Source organism: Capra hircus, chromosome 16 (genome assembly GCF_001704415.2).
Source record: "Capra hircus breed San Clemente chromosome 16, ASM170441v1, whole genome shotgun sequence".
Lineage (NCBI taxonomy): Eukaryota > Metazoa > Chordata > Mammalia > Artiodactyla > Bovidae > Capra > Capra hircus.
This window is the reverse complement of record NC_030823.1, coordinates 69,069,151-69,087,361: the sequence shown is the minus strand read 5'-3', so window position 1 is coordinate 69,087,361 and position 18,211 is coordinate 69,069,151. Positions and strand designations below refer to the sequence as shown.

General features: G+C 39.2%; 1 protein-coding gene across 4 annotated transcripts in view; it reads left to right on the top strand.

Annotated features, from left to right (window-relative positions):
• RPS6KC1 (ribosomal protein S6 kinase C1) overlaps positions 1-18,211 on the top strand; it is a 212,635-nt gene that overhangs the window by 109,787 nt on the left and 84,637 nt on the right. For all 4 annotated transcript variants that reach the window (XM_013970381.2, XM_018060738.1, XM_013970383.2 and 1 more), the window contains one exon: positions 6,517-6,632. In XM_013970381.2, coding sequence (XP_013825835.2) covers positions 6,517-6,632 — 116 coding nt within the window. The remainder of the gene's footprint in view (positions 1-6,516; positions 6,633-18,211) is intronic.

The window sequence follows — 18,211 nt, the reverse complement described above, 5'->3', positions numbered from 1 at the left end:
CTGCAAAAAGGGCTCCACAGGTTCCAAACCTGTCTGTCTTGTCCTGGAATGCCATCAGAAGTTTGTTCACTTTGGATCCTGACACTGGCACCCTATCTATTAAAAGAATCCAGCCTAGTAAGTTTGAAGATCTAGTTGGCTTTATTAGTTGATTCATGAACCAGGCAGCCTCCCATCCAGCAAGTAGAAAGGAGCTCCAGGGAACTCCAGAAAGGGAAAGGTTGTTAAAGCCAGAGAGGGGATGGGACAAGGAAGTGGTAAACAGAAAAGAACTATTTGAGCAAGGCACCTTCCTTCGGGAGACAAAAATATTTATTGGCCTTCCTGGTGCTGACCTGGAAATTCCAGACTGACTGGTTAAGATTCCAGTCCTGGGGAAGTTTGAAGCCACAGTTAGTTTAGGTCTTCAGTCTTGGTTTGGTGACATGGGCTTAGCTCAGGTGGCTCCATTTTGGGCTGCTTGTTTCATTTTTTTAAGGACAGAAAAACTGTGAAACACATTGAAAGCAATTGTAATCGAGGCAATGCCTGGGTGTGAATGTTATTGTGACTTTTGCTTTTACTGTTCTTTGGTGACTCTTTGAACTTCTAGGGTTCACCTAACACTGAGCTTAGAAAAAACATCAGTAGAAGGTTGGCTAAATGCAAATGGGAAGCAGATTCCCTTTCTTGACCAGGTTTGTGTTATTCATGGAAAGGCTGATGGCTCCATGTTTGTGGATCTTGTGTAGAACCATACATTACAGTTCTTCTCAAGGTTTCCTTTTGTTGTCAGAACACTTAGCGTAAGTCAGAAATGGTAGGCTTTCCCTGAAAAGAACAAAAAAACCCATTAAATATAATAAATCAGCACTTAAAAAAAAACAAACTCTCACCACCAAGGCCATCTCAAATAGGCATATTCTTTTATGTGACTGAAGTTGTTTAAAAAAAGAATCACTAACAAACAAAAATTATTGCAGCAAACCCAGGTTGATTTGGATGTTCTTTCTAATGTGATAAATTTGAATGAAAACCAGGCACCCTTGACCAAGGGTAATGTGGCGTAGAGCCTGGTGGACAGTGTGGAGTAGAGGAGTAGAGATCAGAATGTAAGATGTGATTAAGGACAATCTTATATGGGAATTAAATTCTGTGCATGTGGAGACGATCAAGTATGATCAAAATGCCCTTGAAAATCCCCTAAAATTTCCCATGAAGTACAAATGTAGACACCCTGGCTTTCAAGAAGTCTAACGTGGGGCTTCCCGGGTGGCTCAGGGGTGGGGAGCCCGCCTGCCAACGCAGGAGACACAGGTTTGACCCCACATGCTGCGGAGCTGCCCAGCCTGTCCCCACATCTCCTGAGCCCATGTGCCAGAGCCTGTGCTCCTCAACGGGAGGAACCTCCCCAAAGAGAAGCCCATGCAGTGCGCCTGGCGGGCGGCCCCTGCTCCCTGCAATCAGAGCAGAGCTGGTGTGGCAGCGAGGACCCAGCACAGCCAAAAATGAATGCATAAGGCTACTGAAAAAAGCTCAGCATGGTCAGTTCTGCCTTTAGCATTGCTTTTCTTCTGTTGACTCAGTGATGAGGCATTAGCTATATTCTTTTTTTAGTGTCCAGGCGTAGAATAACAGAACTGGAAGAATTAACTTTTCTAGTTCTTGAAACGGATTTTCATTATTTCTGTGAATAAAAATGCCCTTTTTAAGAAACGGATAAATGAGTGGCCTTTGTTTTCCAAAGAAGTGCTTGGGTAAGAAGGATGTTTGAGAGCCTGGTTTTTCTCCTAGAGGCCCATTCTCTTTTACATAGTGTGGAATGTGTGTACCTCTTCATAGCTGTGATTTCACCGTGTGCTGTCTGATTTCTTTTTTTCTTTTTTTTTTTTGCTGTCTGATTTCATCAGTCTCTTCGCTCTTCTCTGACTCAGACTCAACTCCTTACATTTATTTTCTCCTCATCTTTGTTCCCATACTCACTTGTATTGTACTTGCTCTGCGCTCTGTATTTTTCTTGTTCTACTCAATAATCTTTCAGATTCAATTATGTGAAGTGTGGTAGCATAAGACCTGGTTTAGGTTTAGGTTCTTAAATTAACTTTGTGACGGAGAAAGGCATTTCACATCTCCAAGCCTCCATTTCCTTTGTTATAAAAAGAAGGTAATACAGTAAATGAATTTACTGTTGTGATCAGGGAGTGGCCAGATGGTGATGGTCTCTTGGGTAAATAAGAATTTCACAATTCTGTTATCTGTAGATGGTGCCTTCTATAAAAACTTCTCTGAGGAAGCTGAGTGAGAGTTGGTGCTCTGAGAAATGCAGGATAGGCAGGCCAATGATTCTAAAATTGTCAGTGACAAATTAAAAAAAAATACTTATTTGGCTGAACAGGGTCTTGGTTGCAGCCCACAGGGGCTTTGATCTGAATTCCCTGTGGCATGTGGGATCTTTTTCATTGCAGCATGCAAATTCTTTATTGTGGCATTTGGGATCTAGTTCCCCGACCAGGGATAGAACCTGGGCCCCCTATAATGGGAGCTTGGAGTCTTATCTACTGAGCCACCAGGGAAGTCCCTCAACAACTTCAAAATTTCTCCTCATTTCTATTCAGCTACAGTTTCTTTTTTTCACGTGTTCTGTAATCACCCTGATTCTATCCTCTCTCTTGATTTGAGGTAAAGAAATATGGGTTGACTCAATATATACAAAACGTCTTTTATTGGACACCAGAACTTTTTGACCTAATGGTTGTTAAAAAAATAACGGAAGCAGCTTTTCTGTCTTGACTGCCAAAGCACAGTGGAAATTCTTGTTCTGAATGATCAACAGAAATGTAGAGAACTTACTGAAGGTATTGGTTTAGCATGTTAAATATGGATCCAGTTTTAAAAGCATTTATTAGATTACTGAAGAAATAATATTACATGACCTAGTGTGGGATTAGCAGTTAAATTCCAGGTAGCCTGGTCTCCCCCCAAAATAATCATAAGCTTTGTGTATGTCTTGAAGATTAAGAAATTAAGAAGGTTAAAGTCAAAAGTTTTGATCAAGTAAAATCTGTTTAAAGTCACATTTATAAATAATGTGATTAGTTGGACTTATTCTGGAAATCGATAGATTGATCTTTTCTTTCTGGGACTCACAGACCTCAGCAAGGATCTTGCAGCAGCAGTCTGTAAGAGGTGGTTTTCATCCTGGGCTGCTGCTGTTGATCAGCAGTGCTTGTGACCTACTTTTAAGGGGCTGATAAGGAAGGAGTCCTAGTATGTATATTTAAGGTTACATTTAAAAAGGCTTCTAGTATTTCCATCACTTCATTGTTGTTTCCATGGAAGCGGAACCACTATCATCAGCAGGAGTCCATTTCGACTGCTAGTTTCCGGTTCTTTTTTCTCTGTTACTATGGTGACTGCCTAGAAAGCGACAGAAATACCAAAAGTTTAAAGAGCAGCAATTTGATTACAAAATAGGGTTTTAGCTCTAGCTTTAAATAGGTGTTCTATAGTCTTGACATTTTTGAATTTCAGATTACTTTGTGAGACAAGTTAATTTTTTTTCTTTTGAAAAAAGAATATTTTGAAGTTTTATTAGAGGTTACACTGAAGGTTTCCCAGGTGGCACAGTGCTAAAGAATCTGCCTGTGAATGCAGGAGACACAAGAGGTTCAATCCCCGGGTTGGGAAGATTCCCCTGGAGGAGGAAATAGCAACCCACTCCAGTGTTCTTGCCTGGGAAATCCCATGGGCAGAGGAGCCTGGTGGGCCACAGTCCATGGGGTCACAAAGAGTTGGACGTGATTGAGAGGCCGAACAACAGCAACCATAAAGGAGAGAAGAGATGGAACTGTAAGGTAAAAGCTGTGAAAGGAAAGACGCATAAGCAAAATTGCAATCCCAGCTTTCCTGCATTTTTTTTTTTGAGGTCTGTATTCATTTAGGGTTCTTTGGTTTACATGTGATACAGTCTACTTCCTTAGGATTGTAGGTCCAGCTAAAATCATGGGCCCCAGGCACATTATAGTTTCTTTTTTTGTCTCTCATATTTGCGTCTGTCAAGTTCCTTCTTGTCGGTCTTTTTTTCCTTTGACAGAAACGATGGCTGTTGGCAGTCCCACTCATTTTACTTCCAGCATCAATTACACAGAAGATTGGCCCAGTTTGTGTTGGGTCAACTTCTCCCTTCTCCAACTGTGACCAGGAGGGTGGGGTTCTGATTGGCTCTGCTGTAACAGGGAGGCTCACCCTTGGCTAACAAGTAGTGATTGGAGGGGCTGAGATCTGAAATAAGGTAGAAGCTTTCATTCAAACCATGTTAAGGGTTGAATGAACACAAGATGGAATCAAGATTGCCAGGAGAAATATCAATAATCTCAGATATGCAGATGACACCACCTTTATGGCAGAAAGCAAACAAGAACTAAAGAGCCTCTTGATGAAAGGGAAAGAGGAGAGTGAAGAAGTTAGCTTAAAGCCCAACATTCAGAAAACTAACATCATGGCATCTGGTCCCATCACTTCATGGCAAATAGATGGGGAAACAGTGGAAACAGTGACAGACTTTATTTTAGGGGGCTCCAAAATCACTGCAGATGGTGACTGCAGCCATGAAATTAAAAGACGCTTGCTCCTTGGAAGGAAAGTTATGACTAACCTAGACAGCATATTAAAAAGCAGAGACAATACTTTGCCAACAAAGGTCCCTCTAGTCAAGGTTATGGTTTTTCCAGTGATCATGTATGGATATGAGATTTGGACTATAAAGAAAGCTGAGCGCCAAAGAAATGATGCTTTTGAACTGTGGTGTTGGAGAAGACTCTTGAGAGTCCCTTGGACTGCAAGGAGATCCAACCAGTTCATCCTAAAGGAGATCAGTCCTGAATATTCATTGGAAGGACTGATGCTGAAGCAGAAACTCCTATACTTTGGCCACCTGATGTGAAGAACTGACTCATTTGAAAAGACCCTGATACTTGGAAAGATTGAAGGCAGAAAGAGAGAGGGATGACAAAGGATGAGATGGCTGGATGGCATCACCAACTCGATGGACGTGAGTTTGAGTGAACTCTGGGAGTTGGTAATGGACAGGGAGGCCTGGTGTGCTGTGGTCCATGGCGTCGGGAAGAGTTGGACACGACTGAGCGACTGAACTGAACTAAAAGTTGGTAGTGGTTCTCAGGAGATGGAGGGGTCTGAAGGGGAGGAGAAAAGGACATTTCCCAGAAGAAGTAGATGTTATTCCAGGCAGAAAAAAGAAGAGCTTTTTCTACCTGTAGTCTTTTGGGGGGAAATATCTGCTTTATTCTAATTCAGTAAACTAGGTGGCATTATTACATAGGATTTGGTTTTGAAAGGAAAACCAAGATCGAAAACTTTAATACTTCATTGCTTCCTTCACTACTAGATCTGTTGTAGCGCCTTTTATGTATTTGGTCTCCTGTAATCTCTGTAGTCATTTGAGGTATGCATTCCCACTTTAGGGAATGAGGAAGAGGTTCAGAGTTGAAATGACTTATCACTGGACACATGACTAATGAGATGCAGGGCCAGAATTCAGATAACCAGCGTTTCTGGGATGTAATCGCGGGTACTTTGCACTGTGTGATACGTACATTTTGGTTAACAGCTTCATTCAGAAGGTGCATAGGGTGAATTATGAAAACAGTACTGTGTATTATTAAGTGCTTTGATAAAAATGAGTCATGCACAGTATTGAATAGTATTTATGAACGGAACCTTAGACATCGTATAGTACAGTGGTGTCAAACTTTTTGACTTTCAGCCCTAGAATCCTTTCTTCAAATGGAATGTTATAGTCGAGTATATAAAATGGATAAAAGCATCAGATCATCCTTCTCTGGAGAGGAGAGATCCAGGAGTGGACCGCCTCCTCTTTGAGATCCTGAGTTCATTAAAGGCTGCTTTGAATACCCTTCCGTCAGGGAAACTGAGAGCCAGACAGGGTAGTGACCTTATTTCAATTTCAGATAATTATATGTTAAAAGAATTGAAGTCACATTCTTGTGTTCAGTTGTGAGGTGGGTGACAATTTGTTATTAACAACTAAACCATGACACTTGCAAATATTGGAGTTGCCCTGAATACTTTTATTCTCCGGTTTGGTGGTACTTTACAGCCTCTCACATCCATGCCACAGCTCTTATTAAACATCTCTTCCATTTGGTGCTATTTGTTGAGTTGGACAACTGTATACTGTCTGGACTAGCCTAATCTTTTGTCCACAGAGCTTTTTATATCACATTCTTTATATATTGATTCCTCTTATACAATACATCAAGTTCTCTGTACATATTTAAATATGGGAATTTCAGAATTTAGATAAATGCAATTTATCTGGGTAATGTTTAGACCTTGCTGATATTAGTGACTTTGATGTCTGTTCCAATTTTGGCCTCTCTCGTCTTTTCAATTAGAAATGTGAACGGGCGGTAAATTGGGTAAAAGGAAGTTAATCTTCAGTTTGCATAAATGAAAGTTTACTTTTCACATGTCCTGACTTTTGTTTTTTCCTTTTAGGAGAGTCAAGCCCCACCCGGCGAGAAGCTGTGAAGAGAAGAACCGCAGAATATCTCATGCGAGCAGAGAGTCTCTCTAGCCTTTGTGCGAAACCTCAGCTTGATGATGCGTCTCAGGTATGTCTTATGTTTCATTGTGCATTTCCTTTTAGCCATTTTTGCTGTGGTTTTTTTTTTTTTTTCTCTTGATTTTATTTCTAACTGGGATGTTTGAGAATTTTGGTCCTTGGAATTTTATCAATGATTTTCTTTCCTTCTTTCTTTCTTTTTTTTTAGCAGAAATTTTATTGGAAGAATTTTGATTCAATCATTTATTATTTTTTTAAAATACGTTTGGGGTTAAAATATATACGTGAATATCTTCAGTTAGAAAAAAGCAAAATATGAGCTTGTTGTGTTGTTCTTAGGGAAATCATAATTGCTCACTCTAGTATATTCAAACCAAATTAAAACATAGTCTTTGACATTTCAACCTAGCCGTGTATTCAGACATTTATTTAGAATTGTTTTGATGACATCCTCTTCACCAAAGAAGTCAAACCCAGATCAAACTTGGCCATGTGTTTAGAAACCATTAAAGACAGATAGGTAAAATGTTTGTAGGGGTGTTTAAAATATACAAGAAAGATTTGGCAGTTTTTCATTCACAGTATTTCTGACACAGAAGACCCATTCTGTTTATTGATCAGACTCACAAACGTTTGGGCAAAATATTGCTTGGGCAGATATATCACTGATTTGCTGCTCTTAGAGGAAGCAGTGAGACTACTTGGCAGGCTCTTGACAGGATACCTCTAGTTCAAAATGGCAACTTTATTGAGCCTAATTGATGTATGATACATGATACTTAAAATTCAAAATAAAACTTTTTTTTTCCACCAGCAAAAGAGAAGTTTTACATTGGCAGCAACAATGAAAGAGATGGAAAATAAGTAAAACCCAAAGAAATAAAGAGAAGCTCTATGAAAATTTATTATTTAGGGGGGGAAAAAGAGAAGATGAAAACTATTCTAGGAATATTAGATCACTTAATGAATACAGGTAGTGCTGCTTTTATAGAAGCACCTTCAAGATATACCTTTGAAAGAGTTTTGGATGAAAATATACCTGGGATAAATGAAATAGAATGTTACACACAGGCCCTTAAAGTACTAGATAATAGGAATATGGTAATTTCCTATATTAAAAATTTGGCTATACAAGATATAAAAATTTAAGTGACCCACGTTCCACAGTCCCAATTCTACCAATTTCCTGTCCAACCCAGCATGCAAAATGGAAAACGTCTCTATATTCCCACTATTCCTATATTAAAATAAAGGAGCAGCTTACAAGGTTACTTGAGAAAGAAAAGGCCAAAGTGGTTATAAAGTCACTTATTTGTGCAAAAATGCCATAGGAAAGATGAGCTGTCTTCTGTAATAAACAGTAAATTACTGGTTTTACCTTACTTGTATATCCACCGCTGTCTACAGTATTTACTTACTAGTTAACCAGACATTTACTGAGCCTGGAAGTGTAAATCGTGTTGAGTTCAGTGACAGTAGGAGACACGAGACATTCTTTTTTCCACCATGATCAAAATTTCACATATCGAATTCCCAAAGCCTGGGGAAATTCAGAAGAGTTCAGGGTGAAATATTAAGTGTAAGCATCCTGCTGCTGCTGCTGCTGCTGCTGCTGCTGCTGCTGCTAAGTCGCTTCAGTCGTGTCCGACTCTCTGCGACCCCATAGACAGCAGCCCACCAGGCTCCCCTGTCCCTGGGACTCTCCAGGCAAGAACCCTGGAGTGGGTTGCCATTTCCTTCTCCAGTGCATAAAAGTGAAAAATGAAAGTGAAGTCGCTCAGTTGTGTCCGACTCTTGGCGACCCCATGGACTGCAGCCCACCGGGCTCCTCCGTCCATGGGATTTTCCAGGCAAGAGTACTGGAGTGGGGTGCCATTGCCTTCTCTGAAGTGTAAACATAAATAACACTAATTAGGAAATCTATTTCTTCCTTTTGAAGAGGTGTCTGTAAAATGTTCAGTTCAGTTCAGTCACTCAGTTGTGTCCAACTCTTTTCAACCCCATGGACTGCAGCACGACAGGCCTCCCTGTCCATCACCAACTCCCGGAGTTCACCCAAACTCATGTCCATTGAGTCAGTGATGCTGTCTAACCATCTCATCCTCTGTCGTCCCCTTCTCCTCCTGCCTTCAATCTTTCCCAGCATCAGGGTCTTTTCAAATTAGTCAGCTCTTCACATCAGGTGGCCAAAGTATTGGAGTTTCAGCTTCAATATCAGTCCTTCCAGTGAACACTCAGGATTGATCTCCTTCAGAATGGACTGGTTGGATCTCCTTGCAGTCCAAGGGACTCTCAAGAGTCTTCTCCAACACCACAGTTCGAAAGCATCAATTCTTTGGGGCTCAGCTTTCTTTATAGTCCAAATCTCACATCCATACATGACTGGAAGAACCATAGCCTTGACTAGAGGGACCTTTGTTGGCAAAGTATTGTCTCTGCTTTTTAATATGCTGTCTAGGTTAGTCATAACTTTCCTTCCAAGGAGTAAATGTCTTTTAATTTCATGGCTGCAGTCACCATCTGCAGTGATTTTGGAGCCCCCCAAAATAAAGTCTGTCACTGTTTCCACTGTTTCCCCATCTATTTGCCATGAAGTTATAGGACCAGATGCCATGATGTTAGTTTTCTGAATGTTGGGCTTTAAGCTAACTTCTTCACTCTCCTCTTTCCTTTTCATCAAGAGGCTCTTTAGTTCTTCACTTTCTGCCATAAGGGTGGTATCATCTGCATATCTGAGGTTATTGATACTTCTCCCGGCAATCTATAAAATGGAATGTAAATCACATCATATACGTCTCTCTCATGCAGTGCAAAATTATTTGTACTTCTTAGACGACAACTTCCTGCCTTCTAAGTTAACATCTCTTTGCCAGGAGTTCAGTTTCTCTTCACTCACACTGGTACCGACAATATTGAATCAGTCCCTTTTAAGCAGCTTACTCTGTGAGTGTCAAGAAAACTTTTTTGTTAAACAAAGAGTTCTTAAAAGGGCTTAGAGGACCTCTGATTGCTCATTTTGGCCTGCACAGTGTTAGAAGGTAATTAGCGTAGGCTTGGGATCCAAAGAAGGAAATGAGTCTAAACAAGGTGTATATAACAACTGTTCCTCTTTATCAATTTTGTCATTTTAATTGTTTATGACTTTATTTTGCTGTTGTTGTTTACTCACTAAGTCATGTCTGAATCTTTTGTGACCCCATGGAGCCTGCTAGTCTCCTCTGTCCATAGGATATCCCAGATAAGAATACTGGAGTGGGTTACCATTACCTTTTCCATTAATGATTTTCTTAAAAGTTATTGATGGGTGAAAAGCATTAAAGCAAACCACCAAAGATGAAATAAAATGAGACTCACCACCTCCTTTTTCTTGGCCCTTAGCTCTCTGTTCTGTGCTGTGCTTAGTCGCTCAGTCGTGTCTGACTCGCTGCGACCCCATGGGCTGTAGCCCACTAGGCTCCTCTGTCTTTGGGGATTCTCCAGGCAGGAATTCCATCCCTAATATCGCCATGTGTAGATGGACAGTAATTTTATACTTTATTTTATTTGAAATTTAAAATTATGATTCTTTTAGCATTCACATACAGTGTTATTGATTCATGCTAAAACTAATAATTTAAGCATAAGCCCTACAAGTGGCAGCTAGAGATCACCTGGAATTATAAAGGCATAATTCTAACAGGGATATTTAGTTTATCTGGGGCTACCCTTAGTCTTATTAAGAAAGCAGGTGAATACTTAAAATGTTAGAAACATTGTGGTTTATCGTGATTGTTTTTATGTTACATCTATCTAGATGTGGCATATTTCTGGAAGAAATTGTCTTTTTTAATTAAACTAAGGTTTTATTTTTATGATGCAATTTAAGAGTTACATCTTCTAGAGTGAAAATGTTTCTTAATTAATCTAAGGCAGACTTATCTACGTCTCAGATCTGTCCCTTGAAGCTATGGAAGATTGGACAAGATACTTAACTCCACCTCTTCGCTTCAGTTTCTACATGTGAATAATGAGGATAATAGTAATTCCCTGTTGTTAGGATTAAATAGGTTAAAAAAAATCGCTCACGTATGTGGATGCATGCACACACTCTCATGTAAACAATCAAGCGCCTGCCTTGTAAAAAGACTGGCTGATAAGCGAAGCTTTTCAGTTCAGTTCAGTTCAGTCGCTCAGTCGTGTCCGACTCTTTGCGACCCCATGAACCCCAGCACCCCAGGCCTCCCTGTCCGTCACCAACTCGCGGAGTTCACTCAGACTCACGTCCATAGAGTCAGTGATGCCATCCAGCCATCTCATCCTCTGTCGTCCCCTTCTCCTCCTGCCCCCAATCCCTCCCAGCATCAAAGTCTTTTCCAATGAGTCAACTCTTCGCATGAGGTGGCTTTTAAGACTAGCTTAATAAGCATTAACCTTTTTTCCATCTCCCCTCATATATTTACTTTATATACCTTTTTGCACATTTATAAATGCTTTTTATACTTTTGAAAATTGTAAAAGGTTTCAGTTTCTAGTTTAGAAACAGACTGTAATCTTGGTTCATCAGACCGCTAGAAATTTTTCTGCTGCTTTTCTGAGTCCTTTTCATTTTCTCTGTGGCCTTTAAAACGTACAGTTACCAGAACTATACTTCTAGTGTAAGAATTTCTGTTGTTAAGCAGTTGACCATTCTTTTTAGGACAAACTGTATACACTTTTGTTACTTCTAACATAATAAGTGTGTTTAAGTAAGTTACCTGCTGAGTCATTTTCAGATTGTTAATGGTTATAACTCTGTTCTGTTTGCTAACCTTTTCCTGCTTTCTGTCATTGTTATTTCAATTATATTATTTCTTTTACTATTATTATTTCTTTACTATTGAATTATTCTATCTAATTTTAAAACTAAAAATTATTTTTAATGAAGTATAAGTGACTTAACGATATTGTATTAGTTTTAGGTGTAAAGCATAGTGATTCAGTATATTTATATATTGCAAAACATGCATCATAGTAAGTCTAGTTATCATCTATTGCCATATAAAGTTATTATAGTACTATTAACAGTATTCCTTGTGCTGACTTATTTACTTTAAACTGAAAGTTCTTACCTCTTAATCTCCCTTACCTATTTCACTCAACTCTCCCCACCTCCTTTCTGGCAACCACCAGTTTGTATCTGTGTCTGTTTCTATGTTGTTATGTTTATACATTTGTTTTCTTAGATTATATAAGTGAAATCATATGCTATTTGTCTTTCCTGTCTGATTTAGTTTACTTAGCCTAATATCCTCTAAGTCCAAGCATGTTGTTGCAAATGGCAGGATTGCATTTAAGCATTTTTAAATGGACTGTTTATCTGAAGGTTGCTTTGAATTCAGTTCCTATTTTCTGTGGAGTTGGCAGCTGGCCCTATGTGCAGTCCAGTGTGAATATTCTCCATCTATTTTGGGGGGACACTGATAAGCATATTAAATAGGATGGGCCTCTATGAACTTAATTTTTTTTTTAACTAACTCCGTCTTGTATGTCAGTACAGTTGGTCTTGAACAACGTGGGCTTGGACAGTGCGGGTGTACTTAGATGTGATTTTTTAGCAGTAGCACTGCAGTAGTATCTGCCGTTCAGTTGCTGAGTTGTGTCTGACTCTTTGTGACCCATGGACTGTAGCTCACCATGCTCTTCCGTCCTCCACTGTGTCCTCCAGTTTGCTCAGATTCGTGTCCGTTGAATTGGTGATGCTATCCTACCATCTCATCTTCTGCCGTCCTCTTCAATCTTTCCCAGCATCAGAGTCTTTTCCAGTGCGTCATCACTTCTCATCAGTTGGCAAGGTGTTGGGGCTTCAGCATCAGTCCTTCCAATGACTAGAGGTGATTTCTTTTAGGATAGACTGCAGTCTAAGGGTGTCTCAAGAGTCTTCTCCAGCACCACTATTTGAAAACATTAATTCTTTGGTGCTAAGCCTTCTTTATGGTCCAATTCTCACATCCATACATGACTACTGGAGAAAAACATAGCTTTGACTGTATGGACCTTTGTCGGCAAAGTGATATCTTTGCTTTTTAATATGCTCTCTAGATTGGTGATAGCTTTTCTTCCAAGGAACAAGCGTCTCTTAATTTTGTGGCTGCAGTCACCGTCCACAGTGATTTTAGAGCCCAAGAAAATAAAATCTGTCACTGTGTTTCCATTTTATTCTCCAGCTATTTGCCATGAAGTGATGGGGCTAGATGCTGTGATCTTAGTTTTTTTAATGTTGAGTTTCAAGCCAGCTTTTTCACTCTCCTCTTTGACCTTCATCAAGAGGCTCATTAATTCCTCTTTATTTTCTGTCGTTAGAGTGGTATTATCTGCGTATCTGAGGTTGTTGGTATTTCTCCCAGCAATCTTGATTCCAGCTTGTGAGTCATCCAGCCTGGCATTTCTACTCATCCTTACTCATTCAAGCTCCCTGTTTATACATTCTCTGTTACAGTTCCCCATAATCACTTTTATAAGGCAATAACTTACTAAGCAAATAAATATATAAAGCCTGCCGTGTAACTTTTGACTTTGAGAAAGGAACCATGATGTGTATCAGTCAGAATTTTCTTTCAGGTATAGCTTTAAATGAAAATAAAAGAGATTTAGTATAGGGAAGCTGATTGTATTAGATTGTATAAATTCACTAGCATCTAAGACTCAGTGTGTATACACTATCAAACTAGGTGTGCATTGGAGTTATTTCAACACAATCTCTGTTCTTGCATACCCTAACGCAGGGGTTCCCAACCTCTGGGATTTAATGCATGGTGATCTGAGATGGAGTTGATGCAATAATAAAAGAAATAAAGTGCACAATAAATGTAATGTGCTTGAATTGTCCCCAAACCATCCCCCTTTCAACCGGTCGATGGAAAAATTGTCTTCCATGAAGCCAGTCCCTGGTGCCGGAAAGGTTTGGGACCGCTGCCCTAAAGCATAATTGGGGAGCCAGTATGTGTGCATAATTGAGGTGATGAACGTTAGAATTGTAAGAGCCATGTAGACTAATAAAAACCTGTATCAGCAGGGGTTAAAAAGGGGTACCTAGTGAGTTAGATTTGATATGTTAGGATTTTTTCCCCCAGTTCTTAGGCAATTAAGAGCAAGGTGTTTTTCTTTTGGAGTAAGCATTTACTTTTTATTTTCACTTTTGTATTTTACTGTATTAATATGTGTGTGTGTGTGTGTGTGTGTGCCTCCGCACGCATACATGTGGCTCAATCTTTTCTGAAACTCTTTGTCACCTCATGGACCTCCAGGTTCCTCCATTTGTAGAATTTTCCAGGCAACAATACTGGAATGGGTTGCAAATTCCTCCCCAGGGGGATCTTCCGAACCCACGGATTGAAGCCACATCTCCTATGTCTCCTGCGTTGGCAGGCAGGTTCTATCACTGTGCCACCTGGGAAGCCCTTACTCTATTAAACCTGGCCTTTATTTAGGTTAGAGTCATGCTTGATTATTTCTTGTCTGAACTTTACTGTAAATGTCTTTTGGAGGTTCTTGATTAGCTTGATGAATTTATTTCTCTTCTTTAACCATATTTGGACCATACTGTCAACCAGTACAACAAGTGAATTGATTTAAATGATTTTTGGCAAGTCTTTAATTCTCTGCAGAGCAGATCTTTTTCTTGAATACACAAACAAACATTTGTTTCTAACCTGGTTATTAAGAAAATAAAAGAATTTTCCTTTTCAGTTTTGAATTTTTTGTTGATCAGTGTTTTTCCTTTGGGGCAGTCTAGGTCATGAGTTACTTTACCTGAGTTTTCTGTGATGGTTCAAGCTTTCGCTTTATTGAATTTATTTGAGACTCTCATGCAGTAAATAAAAAGTTCCAAATTTTTCCAGTTGTTGTTGATAATATCTTTTTCAAAAAAAGGACAGAAAGGAGCAAAAGCACTATCCTACTCTTTCTTTTCTTCATTACTAAAAAGCTCCGAGGAAATTTAAAGACCAAATCTCAAAAAAAAAAGAAAAAAGAACTTTGCGTAAACTAAAGATATGGTGGCTCAGATGATAAAGAATTCACCTGCAGTGTAGGAGACCTGGGTTCGATCCCTGGGTCAGGAAGATCCCCTGGAGAAGGAAATGGCAAACCAGTCTAGTATTCGTGTCTTGAGAATTCCATGGATAGAGGAACCTCGTGGGCTACAGTCCATGGAGTTGCAAAGAGTTGGACACGACTGAATGACTAAAACTTTCACTTAAAGTTGCAGTTTTAACTAAAGGAGATGGATTTCTTATTCCTCTTTTTGAACTGTAGATGACTTTGAATGATTCAAGAGTTAGTAGTTTTAGAGGAGATTTCCCTATAAAAGACATGGAATAGCTCATTTGCTATTTTTAGCTCTAGGAATTTAAAACTCAAGATCAATGAAATTTAGAAAAAGTAAATGGTCTAAATTTAGGACGTGAAAGACTGTGTAGTTTCTAAAGTATGAATGCAGTTTTTACTGGCAGTTATAAGGTATGAATGGAAACAGTGGGCCTTCTATACACATGGGCTCCACATTTGTGGATTAAATCAACTACAAACTGAAAATAGTTGGGGAGACAAAACGCTGCTGCTGCTGCTGCTGCTGCTAAGTCGCTTCAGTCATGTCTGACTCTGTGCGAGCCCATGGACTGCAGCCCACCAGGCTCCTCCGTCCATGGGATTTTCCAGGCAAGAGTATTGGAGTGGAGTGCCATTGCCTTCTACGATAAGTAGTTAGAGATGATTTAAAATATATGGGTGGATTACGTAGGTTATATAAGCACCACACCATTTTACATAAGGGACTTGAGCATCTGTGCATTTTAGTATTCATGGGGATCCTGGAATCAGTCTCCTGTGCATTGGTTCCAGGGACAGTTGTGCGTAGAATGTATGCATTTCCTGAGTATTTCATAGAGTCTAAGTATAGTTGCTATAGTATTGACGGTATTTCACTGTTGTACATTTTGTTTACTAGTGTCACTGGTATGTCTCAATTCTTCTTCAGCAAATACTTTAGAACGAGTGTTGTGTCACCCTTAATGAGACATGGGCAAAGCAAGGGTGGCAGTCAGGTGCGCTCCAGATCAGTAATAGGACTGCAGTTAGGAGTCATGCTTGTGTGACCTAAGAGAGACTTGTTTAGGAGGTTGAGTACTGGGGGTTAGTAGGTTGCCAGGGAAAGCCTCAGCAAAGCCAAAAATCTATAGATGAAGCCAAGTTCAGAAACTAGTGCAGTTAGCTATCATGGTTTCAGAGTGTGGATTCTTGATATGTTCTTGGTAGAACTTTCCTTCTACCTTTGACTGCTTGTTGCCACCCAGATAATGCTGACTTAGTTCTCAGGTTACTTAAGGACAAGTAGCTAACCCTATTCCACATACAGGTGGTGGACCAGCAGCTCAGCATCACCTGGTAGCTTCTTGGAAATGCAGATTCATGGGCTCTACCACGGAAGGACTGAGTCTGAATCTCCATTTTCATCAAGTCCTCAGGTAATGCGCATGCATGTTAAAGTTTGAAAAGTACCTCACTAACAGATCGTTAAGAATTGAGATAGATCTCATTCAGAAAAGGGAATAATATCAAGTAAAAAACACTTTGGGCTGAATAAGTAACAACTTAAAAAAAAAGAACCCAAATGAAAACAAAGGCAAGCTTCACTTTAGCCATGTAGACAGTGTCAGACAGTGATAGTAAATAGGTCTCGCTGGTGTGCTGATAACTCTGGTCCACTGGTGGTGGCCGCCACGTGCAAGACAGAGTGTGGACTAAGAGAGTCTGCCATAGGCTGGAGCAGTTGCGTGATACATACGTGCCATCTTTGCTTCTGAAAGTTGGTGGATTATCACCTATTCTCGTGTTTCCCCCCTGCTTCCACACCTCCTGTATTTAGTTTTGAACTTTTTGTTTCTCTAGGCATCTTCTGATATTGTAGCCGATACAGAGAAGTAAAATTTTTATTTTCTTCCTTAAGGAAATGAGCCATATTGCCTAGAAATATTTCCATTTACCCTGCCCCAACAGTATCTGCTAAAGTTCCTTTAAACAGTGTTATGTAATTATATAAATAAGATCTAATCCCCTCTTATCTATTACTTAGTTTTGTCATCTTAGCCAGATTGCTAAACCTTGCTGCTTTTCAGTTTTCTCATCTGAAAAAAAAAAAAAAGAATGTTGGACTTGATCTCTGCCTCTTCTGTTCTTAAAATTCTGTGGATTTATGTTTCCTTTTGCCATCTAAAAAAAGGAATAGATCTATAGGGATTCTACCCAATTTAAACACTGCATATCAGAAATACAGGATTTTTTATTGATGATTTTATTTCATGATCTTTCTTTGTTCGTTTCTCTGATCTTAGACTTTTATAGATGGTTAAAGTAGAAAGAGAACTTGAATGATCACTTTGCCTTTGGTCTTTCCCCATTACAATTTCACCATTCCTGTCTTTGCAAAAGTAACCTTACTAAATACTGTTTCGTTGAGTTGCTTCTTGTACAAAAACTTGTTTTCTAGATTCTGGAGAACATAGTCCAGACTTTTCTTCTTGGCATTCAAGGCCTGTTAAAAGCAGTAAAACCAACCAACCTTAAATGTGTAATTTTATTTTCCTCTGTTCTACAATTTCAACATTTTTCCCCCTACTAAGCCAGTTTTTTTCCCCAGTCCTATGTATAATATCCTTTCCTGATGTTATTTCTACATAACATTTAAAATCCCCTTTGATTTCACTTCTTTCTGAGACCGCAGTTTATCATACATTGACTAATGACTTATCTCTATTGTCTTATATTTTTAAAAAATGTTTTACTGTTATTTAAATTTTCATGTGTTTAGCTTATCTCTTCAAGTCAATTGTAAATGTCTTGAAACTAGGGACTGTGTCTTTTGATGATTTTTATCCCTTTCAGTTATCATGCACATAGTGGGCATGGTAATTTATTGAAAGACACAGTAGAGAGCTTGTGGTTTTCTGGCTGCTGTTGAGATTGACCAAGTGAACTGATAACTTTCCTTGGAAACTGAAAGATCCTGTGACATCAGTGAATAAGAGGGATGAGTAGGAGATAGGGATGTTGGACATGTTTGGCCATGTTATTCTTTTTCCTCTTATAATGTTTTCTAGCCATTCCTTTTACAAAAATCACAAGCAGTTCTTGAGGGTTCCTTGATAATAGAGTAGGGAGAGCCGAATTTTTAATCATCAGAATGTGTTGTGTAGCAGGACTGCAAGCAATCAAGTAAGGAATTGGGATCTAGTCTGGGATCTTTCACTGCTCTTTCTGACTGTAAACTGCCAACCATTCTGGACTGTAAACTGCCAACCATTCTGAACTTCCTTTTATTTATCTGTAAAATGGGATTATAATGATAACTTCTCGTAAGTACTACACTCAGACCAGGGTGAGGTATGAGGATGAAATAATATAACATAGATTAAGAGAGAAGAGTCTGTATTTCTGTTTTATTTCTATTAAAATGCCCTGCTCAGTGTTTTTCTAGCCTTAAAAATTCGCCTTGGATTTTAAGCTTTAGGGAGACAGAGATGTATCTGTGTTTTATGTCATCTAGCTCAGCACTTAATATAAGTGAGATATTAAAAATATAATTTTTTTGAAACATCCTAGAAGTGGAAATTACAT